The following is an 18619-nucleotide window of genomic DNA, read 5'->3' on the forward strand; positions in this document are numbered from 1 at the left end:
ATTCCCCAACTAGCCTTAATTAGATTTTGTACTTAAAGTCTGTCACATCCAGTTATCCTATATCTTACCTTTTCTTTTGGAAATAAATATAGACAATAGCACCGATGATGAATGAAACAAATAAAAGGATGAATGCAGTTGCAGTTATCGTCCAGCTTAAACAGGGACTCGTGGTACCTGAAAAACACACAAACCAGAACGCATCATTTCTCTGGTTACACTGCCGTACTATCTTGGGGCCTTAAATTTCTAAAGCTTTCTTGTCTTATTACAGCTTAATTAGCATTTGGATTTACTCTATAAGAAGCTTTGTCATTACCATGGAATGAAATATAAGATCCTAAATGGCAGTTGCTACTTCCCTTTATAATTAGGAATGTGCATGCTTTTCAGTGAGGCACTATGGCTTTACCTTTTACTGCACCAATGTGGTTTATCTAGTTTTTACTATTCATTTTCAATGAGATACTACAGAGCCATTTTAGATAGGTAGAGGGGATTGAATGTAAAGAATTTTACACAGAAATATGAACTCTTTTCTGAAGGTAATTCCAACAAAGAAGAAACTACATATGAGATTTCACCAGAATGAGAAATTCATATCCCTAATATTTAACATGAAAGTAAGCAAGGCATAATGTTTTTCTGAATTGATAAACTGCTTATTATTGATATTTGCATTTTAATAAATAATTAAAATCAACCATAATAAAATAGAGACTAGATTTATAGAAGATACTTAATTCATATAATCCAGTATTATGAGTTGGGAGAATTGGCCAGCAAAAGGATCTGGCCAATTTTAGTTTCGATAAACAAACATAATACAAATACCTATCTCTAATATTTCCTGAGAATCTTTAAAAGCAACATTAATATAAAATGGTTAAATGAAAAGCAGCAAAAATATTGACATGACCTTCAGTGTGAGGAAACAGACTTAGAAAACATATAACATAAACATAAGAATGGGCTGCTAGGGTGAAGGATGAAGACAATTAGTGAAGAAAATGATGGAAGACTTTCACACTATTAGTCCCAGATAAAACTGAAAAGAAAAAACTTCCATAAAATAGGCAATGAAGCAAGGCCTTTGAAAGGACAAGCAATTTTCGCCCAACAACCTCCATGCTTGGGTGAAACAGGGACTCAGAGCACCTCACCCCCTTCTGCTGAACGGTCATCCATGGAAAGTGGGAAACCTTGCCTGAAGTTGTGTATCTAATCCCCTGGTGACTCCTAGTCTCCAGTGAATATTGCCACTGATGGCTCTGGTTCAAATAAGTGGGTCACGAGACCAAAAGTCATGAACCTAGAAGAGTAAGCCATGGGAAGAAGAGGTGTGGGATGGAATGATGGGAGTGGGAGAGACATGAGAAAGGAGAGGAGAGGAATCAGAATTCATTGATATGTGTGTGAGATTTCGAAATATGTATCTTAACTAATAAAAATGAACAATTTCTAAAAACAAATTTTAAATTAAAAGTTGCTTTTCAAAAGAAGGGAAAGTACCATCAAAGAAGTTGAAGAAAATGTTTATACACTAACCCAAATAATATGAAGAAAAGAAAGAAAATCATGGATAGTAAGATGAAGTAAAAAAAAAAAAAAAAAAAAAAAAAACCTAACCTAGATGGTTTAATGTACTTTTAATGAGTTGCTTATAAAATGAAACCGTTGAAAGAACTGGAGGAAATTCTCCATGAAATGAGAGTACATTCAGAATTTACTGATGCTTAGTGATTCTCCTTGATTCCTGGGCTAATGTGACCAAATTAAGGGAAAGTTGCACATTTATCACTAGTTTATACAATCCAGCTGTCAGTAATCCTATCCTAATATTGGCATAGAGTAGAACAGGTCTCATTAACCAAATTTATATCATTGCAGTCTCTCACCACATTGTTGTTATAGTAATTTCATGAGAACTGTCAATATACAGGAGTAGGAACATGACTGATAGCCAGAGGTTTACTGCAGTCTGTGTCACCAAGTGGGGGCCTGGAAACTGTCAGCTTGTACTGCATAACTGGGAAGAGAAATGTGCAGAACTTTCTCATCCTTCTTTTGATTTTCAATAACCTGCTTGTCTTATCAATGTGTAGTTTGTAGAAAGAAACTCTTTTCCTTGATTTTATTATAGAATTCAGAAAGTACTGTTATATTTACCGCAAGCATAGTGCAATTGGTGTTAGTTTGTTGTCTATTTAACCATCTAAGCCTTATTCTGTCTTGGGGAATAATTTGGATCTCTTTATTGTAGATTCTGATAATGACACTGCTTATATGTCATATGTTCATACTGAAAACTGAGTTTGGTTCCGGTGGTATTCCCAGAGCTTGGCATCTGAAGTTCAGTAAACACGAAGAGCCCAGACTCTTCATACCTGTGTCTTTCAAATTCTACGATGTTTCCGAGGAAAGAGCAGAGGAGGTGAACCCATATAACACATTTCACCTACTGGCAATCTTTCCTTTGTAAAGGCTAAGGTCTTAAGAAGGGGAATATTTTACTGGAGTGGGTGCCTGTTTTCCTTTCTGAAACCTGAAATACATCCCCTAAATTGAAAAAGACCCAGAAATCAACATCAAGGTATACAAGGCTCCAAAGCTCAAAGGAAACGTTGGTGATCTGCAGACAGCACAGAGTTAATGAAGCCCTGCAGCTGAGTGCTTTGGTGGCCACTGGCAATCCAAGGATGCTTATTTCATACAGATATTTATACTTCCAAGTAATTTGTTCATGTATCAATGTAGTAAAGCACATGGGAAGATAGTTACCAGCTCTCTAGGCTACGCAATGGCATTTCTTCTTGATGATAGAGAATGGTGAATGCTCATTGTCTTACTCCAGAATTCCTTGGTACACGGGAGTGTATTTTGTTGTAAATCAAAATACATCTTGAAAGATAACTAGAAGGAAAGCGCAAATTCTCTTCCAGTTTAGAACGTGTAGAGTTGAGAATCTGAGAAAGGACTGCATTAATACTCTTGAGTGTTGAAAACTCAGAAAAACCCTTTAATTTGTAAAAGTTTCACCATTGGTGATTTTTTATTAGGATATTTCTGATATGTTCAAATGTTATTTTATTTTTATACTAGATTTAATATTAGTAGATTACCCACAATATAGGGTAGTAATTATTGATTATCACCAATATCATGATTCACTCAAGCCTGTTAACAGATATAGTCATCACCAAAGCTCCTAATGGGTGACTTCCATTGCTATTATCTCGATTAATCATGGAGACAATGCTCCCTATTGTGTTAGTAGTGTTAGTGAGTTTGAACAAGAAATAAACTGGCAGAACAAGACTTGAGAGGCTTGAAACACAGTAAAACTAGCTTGGCAACAATGGTAACATTGATAGAAACAAATTATCCTATTAACTATGAGTAAAAAGGGGTTAATATATAGACTATTAGGATAGAATGATGAGATGTTATGAGTCAGATATAAGAATGAGTAACTTACGATAACTGTACCTCTATATTGTGTTCATAAATTTACCCTAACATGAGGGATTATGAAAATAAAGCCAGATCTTAGACTACGAACAAAATTGCTAGTACTCTTTTGAAGGAAGTGATGTAAAACAATTAATAGAAACCCAGAATCTCCACCACTTGATCTAAGGGTCTGAGGATTGAAAATGATAGTCTTCAACTGCTGGAAATTGAGGTTCAAAGCTCATCAACTGATGAACAGAGTTAAAAAATCATGTAGACCAGAGACCATGGTAATAAAGTTGTAAAACAATAAAAAGGCTGGGATCAAACAAAAGTTGTAAAATAATCAAAGCGGTTGTTTTGCAAGTGAATAATAAGGAATGCCTTAAGTTCAAGAGTCACCTAGTTAGCTTGAATCTGAGCTTCCCTGTGTAAATATTAAAAAGATCTGAATAAATTACTTAAAAACTTTGAACATATCAAGATTCCATTGGCCAAAGATCATCCAAGCGTCAAGCCTGACACTTAGAGACACATTTCACCACAAAGGTACCAGATAAGAAGTTCAAAGTTAAAACTGAGCAGTTGAAAACCAAGCAGAAATACCAGCAGTCGCACTGAACAATAAAACCTGGAGGTAAATATTGTCCAGGCAAAGAGCCATGGTATCTACTTTAAGATTAAGTCTCTGTAGTTAACAATCCAGGAAACATGAATGAAATAAAAAGACCCCCTGCTTTTCAAGGACTTAAGCATATATTTCCTTTTATTATTTTCAGGACTAGAGAGCAAACCCAGAGCTCTCCCCATGGCAAACAAGCATTGTCTCGCTGGGCCATAGCTCCAGACCTTTCTGTTTTATTCTTAACAAGATTGAGAAAACTATATGCACCATAAACACTCAGACACAGCAAAAGTAAATGTCGTTTGGAGGATGATATTATAAAACCATTCACTATAAAAGTTTTATATACAATTTCACTCATATAAAATATATATCATATTAATATCATGTATATGAGTCACATTCTTATCATATGAAATATAAGTATGATATATGTATACATGTATGTATATGTCTATGTATATATGACATATATGTATATACATATATACACATGATATATACATTTATGTATGTATGTTTGTATGAGACAGTTTATTGGCTTTCTTAAAGTGGAACATGAGGATTTGATAGTTATCATTAAAACATATGGAGTATTACATAAAATACCCCTTCCTACTTATTATATGGCTATAATTGGTTTTGAACACAGAATAATAAATATTGGCAGTGCTGTAAACAAAACCCAAATAGACATACATGGCTGTTAAGAATTTAAAATAGTTTGACCTGTGGCAGCTGTTGAAAAAACTAGACATTTTATCTATTATATAACCCACAAATGCACTTCTGGGTTCATTATTATCAGGGAGCTGAAAAATATAAATATATGTTTATATAAAACTTTGTGCACAAATGCTCAAGAGGAATTTTTCACAGCAGTCAGAAATATAAATAAGTCAAACATTATTCAACTGATGAATTGGTAAATGAAAAGTAGTGCATCTATACTGGAGAATACTTTTGACTCATGGAAATTGAATTATTGATACATGGCACCACATGGCTAAACACTGAAAATCCAGTTTGTGAAAGCAAGCACTCCCAAATAGCCACATCCAGTAGTATTGTATTTAAGGGAAGTGACCACAGTCACTAAATCCATCAGCTCAGAAAATAAGTTAGTGACTGCCAGGCAGTGGAAAAGCCACTTGCTTCATTCATTGGGGATTTTTGCCACTGTAAAAGGTGTTTGGTTTCTTCAGGAAGTGGTGGATATGTTCTGTAATTAGATACCCAAGATTATTGCAAAGAAATTAGAAAACACCAACAACCTACAAAGTATATGCTTTAATATGCTGACTTCTATCTTGATAAAAACAAATTTCTAAGAGGGGAGGGAAGACCTAGGCACATTGAGATGTTCTATGATGTTTTTGCTAATGGCTGTGAACTTTGTAAATATGTTAAAAGTAATTGACTTCCATACTATCAATAAATTAATTGTACAGTGTGTAAGTTTCATGAAAACAAAGTTGTTAAAAACAAACAAACCTAAAAACCTCAATTATGCCTGCAATTTCATGGACATACAAAAAAAAAAAAAAACAGAATAAATCACGAAGTTAAAAGAATGAAAAACTACAAAGCCCCTTATTTGAAGATAATAGTCATTTCCTTCAAGAGTGAAAAAAATAGTAACCTGCAGATTGAAGACATTTAGAAAAGTTGAATTAGAAGTACCAGCCTGTCATTATAGCGAATGGGAAGGCTGAAGAAAGATTGAACATTGTAATCTACACCGGACTGTACAGTGAGCAGAGTAAGTTCAAGGCCAAACTCAGCAACCAAATGAGATTCTAAAATAAATGAGGGTTGGAGAAAAAGAAGGAAGAGGGGGAGGAAGGGAAGAAGGGAGAGAGAGAAGGAAATGAAGAAAACAAAGAAGAGAAAGGAGAGAAGGAAAAAAAAACCTCTGGAGATATGTCCAGTCCTGGTTTTGAGCACCTGTCTAGCAGGCTCAGTCCCAACCAGCCTCTCCTGAGAAAAAGATTTGGAAATCCCTAAAGCCCTAAATGGGATAAAAAAGACAACAGGGAACAGGGTAGCTAAAGAGGAAGACACAGTAGAACAAAGCATATTTACACACACACACACACACACACACACACACACACACACACACACGCACGCACGCACACGGAAATGCCATGGTGAAATCTAATAATCTATTTCTTTGTATGGTAACTTCACAAAGAGGAAAGATGAGGCAACAATATCAAAAGGTGCAACCTACAAGACATGCTTAGGTCATGGTGGCAGTCCCTTGTGAGTAGCTTAAGGTCATCATAACTGGGAGGAGTCATTGTGACAGCGTTGCTGGCACCGGGGATTTTCAGTGCCCTTCCATTCACATGGTGCATCCTACCATGCAAAGCCTTCCAATTACTGACCAGCTCTGTGCTACATGGAGGTCCCCAGCATTGGATTTCCTATCCTTGTATTAGAACATTAAGTCACCTCTTATAGTGTTTGTTATTTATAAATGAAAAAAAAAAAAAAAAAAAAAAAACATGAGAAGAAAAATCATGCAAGCCACCAGGGTGAAAAGTGTGTTCCTAAAAGCAGTACAAAAGCTAAGAGCTTGTTGTAGACGAGAACTTTCTGATCAGAACTCCAAAAACACACCAACTACCCTCAAGAACAGACAGACGGAACTGCATGAAATAGGTTATTTCACTGTAACAGAATCTATGAGGGCAAATGGCCCACAGCCACATTTCCTTTATGACATGAGCTAACACCCAGAATTTACAAAAGAACTGAAAAACAAACAAACAAACAAACAAACAAACAAACATCCAAGCTGCCAGTCAAAAAATGGGCTAACAAAAACGAAAAAACACCAATGGCCAATTGTGTGTGTGTGTGTGTGTGTGTGTGTGTGTGTGTGTGTACATGCATACACACACATATATACATACTTAGTATTCTTTGACATTTGATTTATGATCATTTCATATGAATGAGTGTTTTACGTGAACATTGTTTTGTAAACCTTTTGTGTGTGTGGTGCCAACAGAAGCTAAAAGATGATATCAGTTCTTCCGGAACTGGAATTACTGGGAATTCTTATCTGCCAAGTAGGTGTTCGAAATCTAGTCCCATCCTCTAGAAGAGCAGACAGTACTCTTAGTCACTGAACCATCTTTCAATCCCTCCAGTATTGTTTTAAAGTATTCAATGTCCTCAGTCTTCAGGGAAATGCAAATTAAAACTACTTAAAGACACACTTTGACCCAGACGACTATTAAGAAAAAAATCTGGCTTTATGTGGAGGTCCTTGATCCACTTGGACTTGAGCTTTGTGCAAGGGGATAGGTATGGATCAATTTGCATTCTTCTTCATGCAGACTGCCAGTTGAACCAGGGAAGGAAGATCAGGGGGCAGATGCTTCAGTCCTGCATTGAAGGGAGAACAGGACGATTGTGGGAGATGGAAGGAGAGAGAGACAAGGGAGGGAGAAAGGAGGAGGAGGAAATAAGGGTGGCAGTATCAGAATCTGGAGGAGAGGTGAAAGAGGTACAGAGGGTCAGGAAATTGAATAAAAATAAGTAGCAGGGGGATGAGGAACTGGGGATAGCCATTGAAGGGTCCCAGACACCAGAGAAAGGTGAGGCTCCCATGACCCAATGGGATTGATTTTAGCTGTAATGTGCAGGGAAGGGGGAGATAAAACCTGTGGAGACCACCTCTAGTAGATAAGCACAGCCCCTGGTCGAGGGATGGAGCCACTTACCCATCTCAAAGTTTTTTTTAACCCAGAAATGTTCCTGTCCAAAGAAAGATCAGGGACAAAATATGGAACAGAGACTGAAGGAAGGTTCAACCAGGGAACAGCCTCACCTGGGGATACATCATGTCTTCAGACACCAAACCCAACCCTGTGGCCATGGTCAAGAGGCACCTGCAGACAGAAACAAAGTGTGGCAGTTCCTGGAGAGGTCTGACCAGCAACTGACCAATGCTGAGGTGGATGCTTGAAGCCAACCATCAGGCCGAACTCAAGAAACCTGGTGGGAGAGCTGAAAGGAGGACTGGAGGAGCAGAGGGGGACTGCAAACCCATTGGAAGAACAACATAGGCTGGTCTGACCACCCAGTTCTCCCAGAGACTAGACCACCAACCAAGGAGTGTACCTAAAGGGGTCTTTGGCAACAAATACATATGTAGCAGAGGATGGCCTGCCCCAACAGCAACGAGAGGGCCTTTGGTCCCAGGGAAGTTTGATGCCCCAGAGTAGGGGGCAGTGGGGTGGGAGAGTGTGGATGGGTGGGAGAGCACTCTCAAACAGCAAAAGGGAGGGGGGAGGGCAGATGTGAGATGTGAAGTGGTGGAGGAATAACTAGGAAGTGAGATATCATTTGAGATGTAAACAAATGGAATGATTAATAATTTTTTTAAAAAAAGAAAAACTCTTACTAGCCAGGTATAATGGTGCATGCCTTTAATTCAAGCACTTCAGAGGCACAGGCAAGCAGATTTCTGTGAGTTCAAGGCCAGCTTGATATAAATAGGGATTTTTCAGGACAGTTAGAACTACATAGTGAGACCCAGTCTCAATAAACCCCACCCCCCAATGAAAATAAGGAATCTAACAATTAGTGTTCAAGAAGGTGTGGGGAAAATGCTTACTCACTGCTAGCGGAGCTACAAATACTTTGGAAATTGCTTTTGCGGCTCCACAAAAAAATTAAAAAGAGAATTACCAAATAATCCAGCTGTACACTCCAGTGTATCCCAAGGACTTCAGATTCTACCGTAGAGGCACTTGTATGTCCATGCTTATTGCTGCTTTATTCACAGCTAAGATGTCCATCAACAGATGAATGACTAACAATATATGTATATATACAATAACAATATATGTATATATACATAACGTGATATTATTCAGTTGTAAATAAAATATAAAATCATGAAATTTGTAGAATTTCATGAAAATGTAGATTGTTTATGAAAAGCATGAACATTAAGCAAAGTAAAAACAAACTCAGAATGACCAAACCCTTATGTTCTGCCTCAAATGTGGATTCTACACACTCTCTCTCTCTCTCTCTCTCTCTCTCTCTCTCTCTCTCTCTCTCTCTCTCTCTCTCTCTCTCTCTGTGCGTGCGTGCGTGCGTGCGTGTGTGTGTGTGTGTGTGTGTGTATCTCTCTCTCTGTGTGTGTGTGTGTGTGTGTGTATGTGTCTAATTGTGGTTAAAGTCTTTTTTAAAAAGTCTGGAAAAGAGAATGAGAGTAATCTTATTAGGTGATGAGCTGGGATCAGGGTGTGGGTACACAGACCTGTGAGTCCTAGAAGAGGAAATAAATCAAAAGCGAGGTGGCTCTAAGACAGGAGGCACCGGGTAGCAAAGGCATGGGAAAATGGGAGGAAAGAAAACCACAGGAATTCACTTTGTTTTAAAATGTCATAATACAATATACTGATTTAGACAAGAAAATTATTCCTTGTAGACCTCAGCCTAGTATAATCGTCATCAGAGATGTTTCATCCAGCAACTGATAGAAGCTGATGCAGAGACCCACAAGGAAACACTGGGCAAAACTCTGGGAATCTCTTGGAATAAAGAAGGGAGGCTGGTAGGAGCCAGAGGAGTCAAGAACAACAAAAGAACATGGCCCACAGAATCAACCACCCAGGGCTTATAGGAGCTCACAATCTGGGGGCCTGCATGAGTCTGTACTAGGTCCTCTGCATATATGTTATGGTTGTGTAGCTTAGGGTTCTTGTGGGACTCAGTGCTACCTTTGACTCTTTTGCCTGTTTTTGGAACCCTTTTCCTCCTACTGGGGTGATGTGAGCTGAGCCAGCCTTGATATGAGTGTATGTGCCTAGCCTTATTGTACTCTTGTATGCTATGTTTGGTTGATATCCCTGGGAAGCCTGCTCTTTTCTAAAAAGAAAAAAAAAAAAAAAAAAAAAAAAAAAAAAAAAAAAGGAGGAGTGGAATTGAAGGGGAGAGAATGGGAGGAAAGAAGGGAGGGGAAACTGTGGTTGAGATGTAATATATGAGAGACAAAATTAATTAATTAATTAATTAAAAATAAAATTTTAAAGTGAGGAAAAGCCAACGGCTGTCACCAAACTGATGAAAAGAACTAAACTACCTAAGATTAATTAAAATGTTATGAAAAAGTTTTTTTCTTAAAAAGTATGTGACAGAAAAAATACAAATGGCTATCATTGACTCAAATAAAGAAAAGCCAAAACAAAAACTATGAATAAAAAAAAAAAACAAAAAGCAAACAAACGAACAACAAACACAGTAAGGCAAAGAGTATGTTTAATGAATCTTGTTGCGACATGCAGGGTTAAGGTGGAGAGTGTCCACATTCTTTGATTTATTTATTTTTAATAGCATCTCTCTTTACAGCACTAGTTGTTTTGGTACTCACTATGTAGACCCACTGCCTCTGAGCCCATCCAAGTGCAGGGATTACAGTGTGTGCTGCAGTGCCTGTCTTCACTGATTCCTTAATAGTATGTGCACTTTATTCTGATTCACTTCTTCAAAAATAGCTGGCTTATATGAATACTTTTCATAATGGGCTTTTCTAAAGATAAATATTTCCTCTTTCTTTCATGTGTGTATATGTATGTATGGGTTTGCACATGTGTAAGTACGTGCTTGCTTGAGTATGGGTATGTGTGTGTATATGTATATACTATGGAAGCCAGAGAGAAACCAGAAAAGTTGTCCAATTTATGGTTTTGTCAACATTATTTTATTTATCTTAGAGAATTTAACTGAGAGCAGAGGGTTACTGATAATTTTAGGCTGTCTGGCCAGTGAGTCCCCAGGATTCACCTCTGCTTGCCTGCTCAGCATTGGAAATAAAGGAAAGACCCACAACTGGCTTTTTATGTGGACATCAAACTTGGTCTCTGTGTTTTCATGACAAGCATTTTACAGACTAAGCTGTTTCCCCAGCACCAGCTGTCCCCTTTACTTCACTGTCGCTTTTACTTACTTGTTTGATTGACTGGCAGAGGGACTATCTTCTCTTCATATCTCACAGGGTGAGTCATGGACACAACCAGGTCCCGGAGACCCAGGGACCTCACAGTTTTCAGAGAGATGTTGTAGATTTTAGTCACAGTCACCGTGGCATTGGCGTTCTGTGCAAAGTACTCCTGTGGTGGGTTCACTGTGACCTGTGAAGGGTAAATGGAGATCCTGGGAGCAGGCTTTCCCACAGCTGAACACTGGAGGTTATGAAGATCTTCAGAGCCAGGGGCAGACTGCAGTTCAGTTACTAGTTCAGATACAGCTGAGGCAAAGCGAGGGAAAGAAAATTACTACAAAAGCAAGTCGTCCCAAACCCTCTGCTGTGAGAGGATGCCGTTTCCTCTAATTTCTATATGACACACAAATGCTGAAAACATATCCCCATCTGATACCTCCTGACAGATGTCACAAAACTTCTAATATCTGTTCCTCTGCCCACTGACTGCTGTCTCAACTTCCAACCATCTATAAATTATATTATATACATCCTCAGCACTTTACATAATAGCCTAATATGGAACTCCTGTTCTTACTAGTACTGTGACTTTGCTTATTTGAAGACTGGGGAATAATAATTCCCTTAGCTTTCACCTTCCACTGTTCTTTTCTGGGTTCTTTATCTTTTCTCACATCTTCTTGTCCATTTAGTGACAACACTCTGATACCCTTCTGGGGTTTCTCCACTAAATGCAGTGCAGCATAGTTTACAGAAATGACATGAGGTGGGAGACGCTGTTGTCTGAGTACACAATTGGCCTCCATTATTTTTCTTTTGTCTAAATAAGATGTCTAAATCATCAGCTTTTCGCTATATAACTTTCTCTGGACAACATCCTTAAAAGCTATAGCTCCATGATATTTAATAATAGGCCCCTTGAGGAAGAGGTTATATACTTAAAATGGTAAGGCAGGTTTGTCCTCCATGGCTGCCTTGTGGAAAAATGTTAAACAGACACTTGTAACAGGCTTCATCTTCAAATGTCACTCCTTGGATAGTCATGAAGGAGGCGCTGGGTTCCAGGATCTTGCACTGCAGCCTGTTTACATATGGTGGTAGAATCTTTTCTCCGTATTTATGGCTGTAAGTGCCAATATTATGAGGCAAAGAGCCTTGGATTTTCTGCCAGGTAATTTGCAAAACATTTGCCAGACTTGTCAAGTTGCAGAAGAGGGTCACGTTTCTTCCCAGGATGGCTGTTTCATAATTCTTATGCTTTATTCTCTGCAAAGACTCTGAAAAATGAGGTTCAGCCTTAGGGAAATATAGATGCGTACTCCCCCAGAGGTCCTAACAGCACTTCTCTTTCCCCTTATGGTCACCATTTTATTTCCTCTTCTACACAATAGGAAATGACACACTCTAGGCTGACGATGTATGATTACAAGCAAGTTTGTGTCAAATAGTTTTCCAAACCTGCAGTGAATCTAAGCTGTACAAGATCACAAGGAGCCTCTTAAACACATGAGGCATGTTTGTTAGAGAAACCCTGTGTTCATCAGGATGTTCAGGGCTCTTGTTTTACATGGGCTGATCTGTAGAACTGAGGTCTTCTAGCAAGATTTTCCTTTCCTGGACCTCAGCATTTTAATCTCCATAACAGCCTTGACTAATGCAGTGTTGAATCAAATGAGAACACAAGGTCATCTGACAGGTAAGACCACTTCAAACATTTTAGTTTTCATAAGTAATTTGTTCCTTGCCTTCAGGGAAAGGTTAAATACACAAGTAAGCCCAAATTAGTGGGAAAAAAAGGAAAAGGAGGAGGAGGAGAATGAACAGGAGGAGGAGGAAGGAAGGAGAGAGAAAGAAAGAAAGAAAGAAAGAAAGAAAGGAAGAAAGAAAGAATCAATCTGTCCATCACTGATTCCATAACACTTTCTGCACAGCATAGCCCCTTATCAGCATTTGTTCCCAGGCTCCCTTTCTCTTTATAGTCGGAGCTATACAATGAGAGAGATCTTTCTCATTATGCATTTTATTTAGTAACTTATTCTTTACTGGTGCTAGGGGCTGAACCCAGGGCTGCCTTTGTGCTAATAAAAAGCTTTATCATTAAACCTAAGCCCCTCTTTTCTTTTCTTCTATTAAAATTGGTTATTTTATTTATTTACATTTCAAATGTTACCTCTCTTCTTGGTTTCCCCTCCACAAGCCCCCTTCCTCACTCCCCTCCTCCCTGCTTCCATGAGGGTGCTTCCCCACCCACTCCTGCCTCACATCCCTAGTATTCCCCTATGATGGGACATCGATCCTCTACAGGACCAAGGGCTTCCCACTGATGCCCGACAAGGCCATCCCCTGCTAGATACGCAGCTGGAGGCATGGGTCCCTCCATGTGTACTCTTTGGTTGGTAGTTTAGTCCCTGGGAGCTCTGGGAGTCTGGTTGGTTGATATTGTTGTTCTTCCTATGGGGTTGCAAATCCCTTCAGTATCTTCAATCTTTCCCCTAACTGCTCCATTAGGGTCCCCATGCTTGATCCAATAGTTGGCTGTGAGTATCTGCATCTATATTGGTCAGGCTCTAGCAGAGACTCTCAGGGGACAACTATACCAGACTCCTGTCAGCAAGAGCTTCTTGACATCAGCAATAGTATCTGTCAGCCCCTCTCTTGAGTTGACTATGTTTTTTTGCTTCCTCTCCTCAAATTTTTTTTTAGAGATTATAGTCTAGGTATTTAATTATGCTTGTAATGGGGATATGTGCCCTTGAGTATCAACAGAAGATAAGGGGGCTTTGGATCCCCTGGAGCTTGACTGGCAGGCACTTATGAGCCTAGTGATATGGGTGCTTCCAATAGAACTAGGGTCCTCCAAGAGAGTATTATTTGCTCTTCACTCTTAACCACTGGGCAACATCTGGAGACCACTAACCCCAATTCTTAAAGGTTTATCATAGATGTATATAATCACCTAAATATGAAGAAAACTGATAGTTTAAACGCTCTTTGTCTAGTCACTCAATGTGAACAGAAAATAATAGAATGATATTACATAAATTCTTAAATTAGGTCAGCTTGCAGAGATAGACAAATACATAAAGCAGATTATATAACAAAAACATCTTAATGAACATGAAGAATCTTGAGACAAGTCATTCTCAAATTTAAAACAGGTATGCTGCTCAACTGTGAACACAGCCGTAATTCCAAGAAACAGACAGATGTTGGAAAGAGATCCTTTGTGTCTAGCAGGTCTCCTACCTTAACAGTTACATAGAACAGACATATTTACAGAAAATTATCTAGTTTCAGCAAGGTGTGCACACCTCAGGAGCTATGTGCCCACTGTCATTCACATCCTTCCCCCACTTTCTACTGTCATTGTTTTAAATATGTTCACACTACACGAATTGCTAGCTGCGAGGTTATATACATGTATGGTTAGCACACAGAACCAAGCACACATCCCTCGTAACTACTTGTGAACTCGTAAATGGCCTGCAAGGTAGTATTTATTTCCCATTGATTTCCAGATAAATATCTGTAAAAGGAATTAGAATTACCTGATTCTTGTGCACAGAGAGGGAGCATTAAGAGATGGAGAATGCAGTGGAGGAAAAAGTCCATTGAATTTGTTGGTGGGAAGTCTTCACTAACAGTCACAATACCTTGTCTCCTAGATGAACTTCCAAGAAAGACTGTAAATTCCCTCTCTTTGGATCCCCGCCAAAGCAAGGTTATTCATTAACTCTCATTCATTCATTCCTAGGCACAGTACACACCTATTTTAGTTGTTCTTATTTTTATAAATATTTATTTATTCCTGGTTTACAGAATGAGTTCCAGGATAGCCAGGGCTACACAGAGAAACCCTGTCTCGAAAAACCAAAAAAAAAAAAAAAAAAAAAAAAGATTTATTTATTTATTTTATGTATGTGACCATACATAAAATGACACACCAGAGAATGGCATAGGATCCAATGACAATGAAGGTTGTGAGGCACCATGCAGTTGCTGGGAATTGAACGCATGACCTTTGGAAGAACAGCTAGTGCTCTTAACCACTGAGCCATCTCTCCAGCTTCTGCTTTTTAACTTTTATCCTTTTTTATTGGATATTTTATTTGCATTTCAGATGTGATCTCCTTTCCCCCACCTTACCAAAGAACCCCCTATTCCATCCCTCCTCCTATTGCTTCTATGAGGATATACCCCCACCCACCCACCCACTCCCACCTCTCACAAATTCCACCACACTGGGGCATTCAGCCTTCAGTGGACCAAGAACTTTCTGTTCCACCTATGCCGTACACTGTCATCCTCCCCTACATATACAGCTGAAGCCATGGGTCCCTCCCTATGTGCTCACAGGCTGGTGGTTTAGACCCTGGGAGCTGTGGTTGGTTGCTACTGTTGCTCGCCTCATGGGGCCACAAACCCTTTCAGATCCTTCAGTCTTCTCTCTCTCTCCTCCATTGGAAACCCCATGATCAGTTTAATAGTTAGCTGTGAGCATCTGCCTCTGTATTTGTCAGGCTCTGGCAGACCTCTAAGGAGGCAGCTCTATCAGGCTCCTGTCAGCATGCACTTCCTGACATCCACATCAGCATCTACCTTTGATGACTGCACATGGGATGGATACCCAGGTAAAACAGTCTTCAGACAACCCCTCCTTCAGATTCTGTCCCACGCTTTGTCTCCATGTTTGCTCCCATGAGAATTTCGTTACATATTCTAAAAAGGACCAAAGCACCCACACTTGGTCTTCCTTCTTCATGAGCTTCCTGTGGTCTGTGAGTTACATCTTGGGTATTTCAAACTTCTGGGCTAATATACAATTAGCAGTGAGTGAATACCATGTGTGTTCTTTTGTGATTGGGTTACCTCACTCAGGATGATACTTTCTAGTTGAATCTATTTGCCTGAGAATTTCTCAAATTCACTGTTTATAATAGCTGAATAATATTCCCTTGTGTAAATGTACCACATTTTCTATATCCGTTCCTCTGTTGAAGGGCATCTGGGTTCTTTCCAGATTCTGGCTATTATAAATAAGGCTGCTATGAACATAGTGGAGCATATGTCCTTGTTATATGTTGGAGCATCTTCTGGGTATATGCCCAGGAGAGGTATGGTTGGGTCCTATGTCCAATTTTCATAGGAACCACCAGATTGATTTCCAGAGTGGTTGCACCAGCTTGCAATCCCACCAACAATGGAGAAGTGTTCCTCTTTCTCCACATCCTCGCCAGCATCTGCTATCCCCTGAGATTTTGATCTTAGACACTCTGACTGGTGTGAGGTGAAATCTCGGGGTTGTTTTGATTTGCATTTCCCTGATCACTAAGGATGTTGAACATTTCTTTTGGTGTTTCTCGGCCATTTGAGTTTCCTCAGTTGAGAATTCTTTGTTTAGCTCTGTACCCCATTTTTAATAGGGTTATTTGGTTGTCTGGAGTATAATTTCTTGAGTTCTTTGTATATATTGGATATTAGCTCTCTATCAGATGTAGGATTGGTAAAGATCTTTTTCCAATCTGTTGGTTTCTGTTTTGACCTATTGACAGTGTTCTTTGCCATACAGAAGCTTTGAAAGTTTATGAGGTCTCATTTGCCAATTCTTTATCTTAGAGCATAAGCCATTAATGTTCTGTTCAGGAACTCCCCCCCCCCCCCCGTGCCTAGGTATTCCAGAGTCTTCCCCCACCTTCTCTTCTATTAGTTTCAGTGTATCTGGTTTTATGTGAAGGTCCTTTATCCACTTGGGCTTGAGCATTGTACAAGGAGATAAGAATGAATCAATTTGGATTCTTGTACATGCTGACCTCCAGTAAAGCCAGCACCATATTTTGAAAATGCTGTCCCTTTTCCATCGGACAGTTTTAGCTTCTTTGTCAAAGATCAAGTGACCATAGGTGTGTGGGTTCATTTCTGGGTCTTCAATTCTATTCCATTGATCTTCTTGATTGTCTCTGAACCAATACCATGCAGTTCTTATAACTACTGCTCTGTAGTACAGCTTGAGGTCAGGAATGGTGATTTCCCCAGAACTTCTTTTATTATTGAGAATAGTTCTCACTATCCTGGGTTTTTTGTTATTCCAAATGGATTTGCAAATTGCTCTTTTTATCTCTATGAAGAATTGATTTGGAATTTTGATGGAGATTGCATTGAATATGTAGGTTGCTTTTGGCAAGATGGCCATTTTTACTATATTAATCCTGCCAATCCATGAGCATGGGAGATCTTTTCATGTTCTGAGATCTTCGATTTCTTTCTTCAGAGACTTGAAGTTCTTGTCATACAGATCATTCGCTTGCTTGGTTAGATTCGCACCAAGGTATTGTATATTATTTGTGACTATTGTAAAGGGTGTCATTTCCCTAAATTCTTTCTCAGCCTGTTTATCCTTTGAGTAGAAGAAGGCTACTGGTTTCTGTTGATTTTATATTCCAGCTACTTTGCTGAAGTTGTTTATCAGGTTTAAGAGTTCTCCATTGGAAGTTTTGAGGTCATTTAAGTATACTATCATATCATCTGCAAATCATAAAATTTTGACTTCTTCCTTTCCTATTTGTATCCTTTTGACTTCCTTTTGTTGTGTAATTGCTCTGGCTAGGACTTCCAGTACTATATTGAATAGGTAAGGAGAGAGTGGGCAGCTTTGTCTAGTTCCTGATTTTAATGGGATTGCTTCAAGTTTCTCTCCATTTAGTTTGATGCTGGCTACTCGCTTGCTGTATATTGCTTTTACTATGTTTAGGTATGGGCCTTGAATTCCTGATCTTTCCAAGACTTTTACAATGAAGGATGTTGAATTTTGTCAAATGCTTTCTCAGCATCTAGTGAGATGATCATGTGGTTTTTTTTTTTTTCTTTGAGTTTGTTTATATAGTGGATTACATTGGTGGATTTCCTCATATTGAACCATCCATGTGTTCTTGGATTCGGTTTGCAAGAACTTTATTGAGTATTTTTGCATTGATATTCATAAGGGAGATTGATCTGAAGTTTTATTTCTTTGTTGTGTCTTTGTGTGGTTTATATATGAGTGTAATTGTGGCTTCATAGAACAAATTGGGTAGTGTTCCTTCTGTTTCTATTCTGTAGAATAGTTTGAATAGAATTGGTATTAGGTTTTTCTTTAAGGTCTGATAGAATTCTGCACTAAAACCATCTGGTCTTGGGCTTTTTTTTTGGTGGGGAGACTTTCAATCACTGCTGCTATTTTTTTTAGTTTTTTTTTTAAGGACTCTTTAGATGGTTTATCTGCTTCTGATTTAACTTTGGTACCTGGTATCTGTCTAGAAAATTGTCCATTTTATCCAGGTTTTCCAGTTTTGTTGAGTATAGGCTTTTGTAGTAGGATCTGATGATTTTTTTTTTAATTTCCTCAGTTTCTGTTGCTATGTCTCCCATTTCAGTTCTGATTTTATTAATTTGGATACTGCTCTGTGGCCCTCTGGTTAGTCTGGCTAAGGGTTTATCTATCTTGTTGATTTTCTCAAACAACCAGCTCCTGGTTTTGTTGATACTTTGTATAGTTCTTTTTGTTTCTACTTGGTTGATTTCAGCCCTGAGTT

At 38.7% G+C, this 18619-nt stretch overlaps 1 protein-coding gene across 2 annotated transcripts in view; it reads right to left on the bottom strand.

Moving 5' to 3' along the window:
• LOC117717602 (nectin-1-like) overlaps positions 1 to 14713 on the bottom strand; it is a 37101-nt gene extending 22388 nt beyond the window's left edge. For both annotated transcript variants that reach the window (XR_013113594.1, XM_076942996.1), the window contains exons 1-4: positions 14600 to 14713; positions 11990 to 12328; positions 11058 to 11357; positions 69 to 177 (exon numbers count right to left, since the gene is read on the bottom strand). Coding sequence is in view for 1 of the 2 variants with exons in the window: in XM_076942996.1 (XP_076799111.1) it covers positions 69 to 177; positions 11058 to 11357; positions 11990 to 12328; positions 14600 to 14663 (812 nt within the window). In the remaining variant the exon portion in view is untranslated. The remainder of the gene's footprint in view (positions 1 to 68; positions 178 to 11057; positions 11358 to 11989; positions 12329 to 14599) is intronic.
• Positions 14714 to 18619: the final 3906 nt, after the last annotated feature.

Source organism: Arvicanthis niloticus, chromosome 12, assembly GCF_011762505.2.
Source record: "Arvicanthis niloticus isolate mArvNil1 chromosome 12, mArvNil1.pat.X, whole genome shotgun sequence".
Classification (NCBI taxonomy): Eukaryota; Metazoa; Chordata; class Mammalia; order Rodentia; family Muridae; genus Arvicanthis; species Arvicanthis niloticus.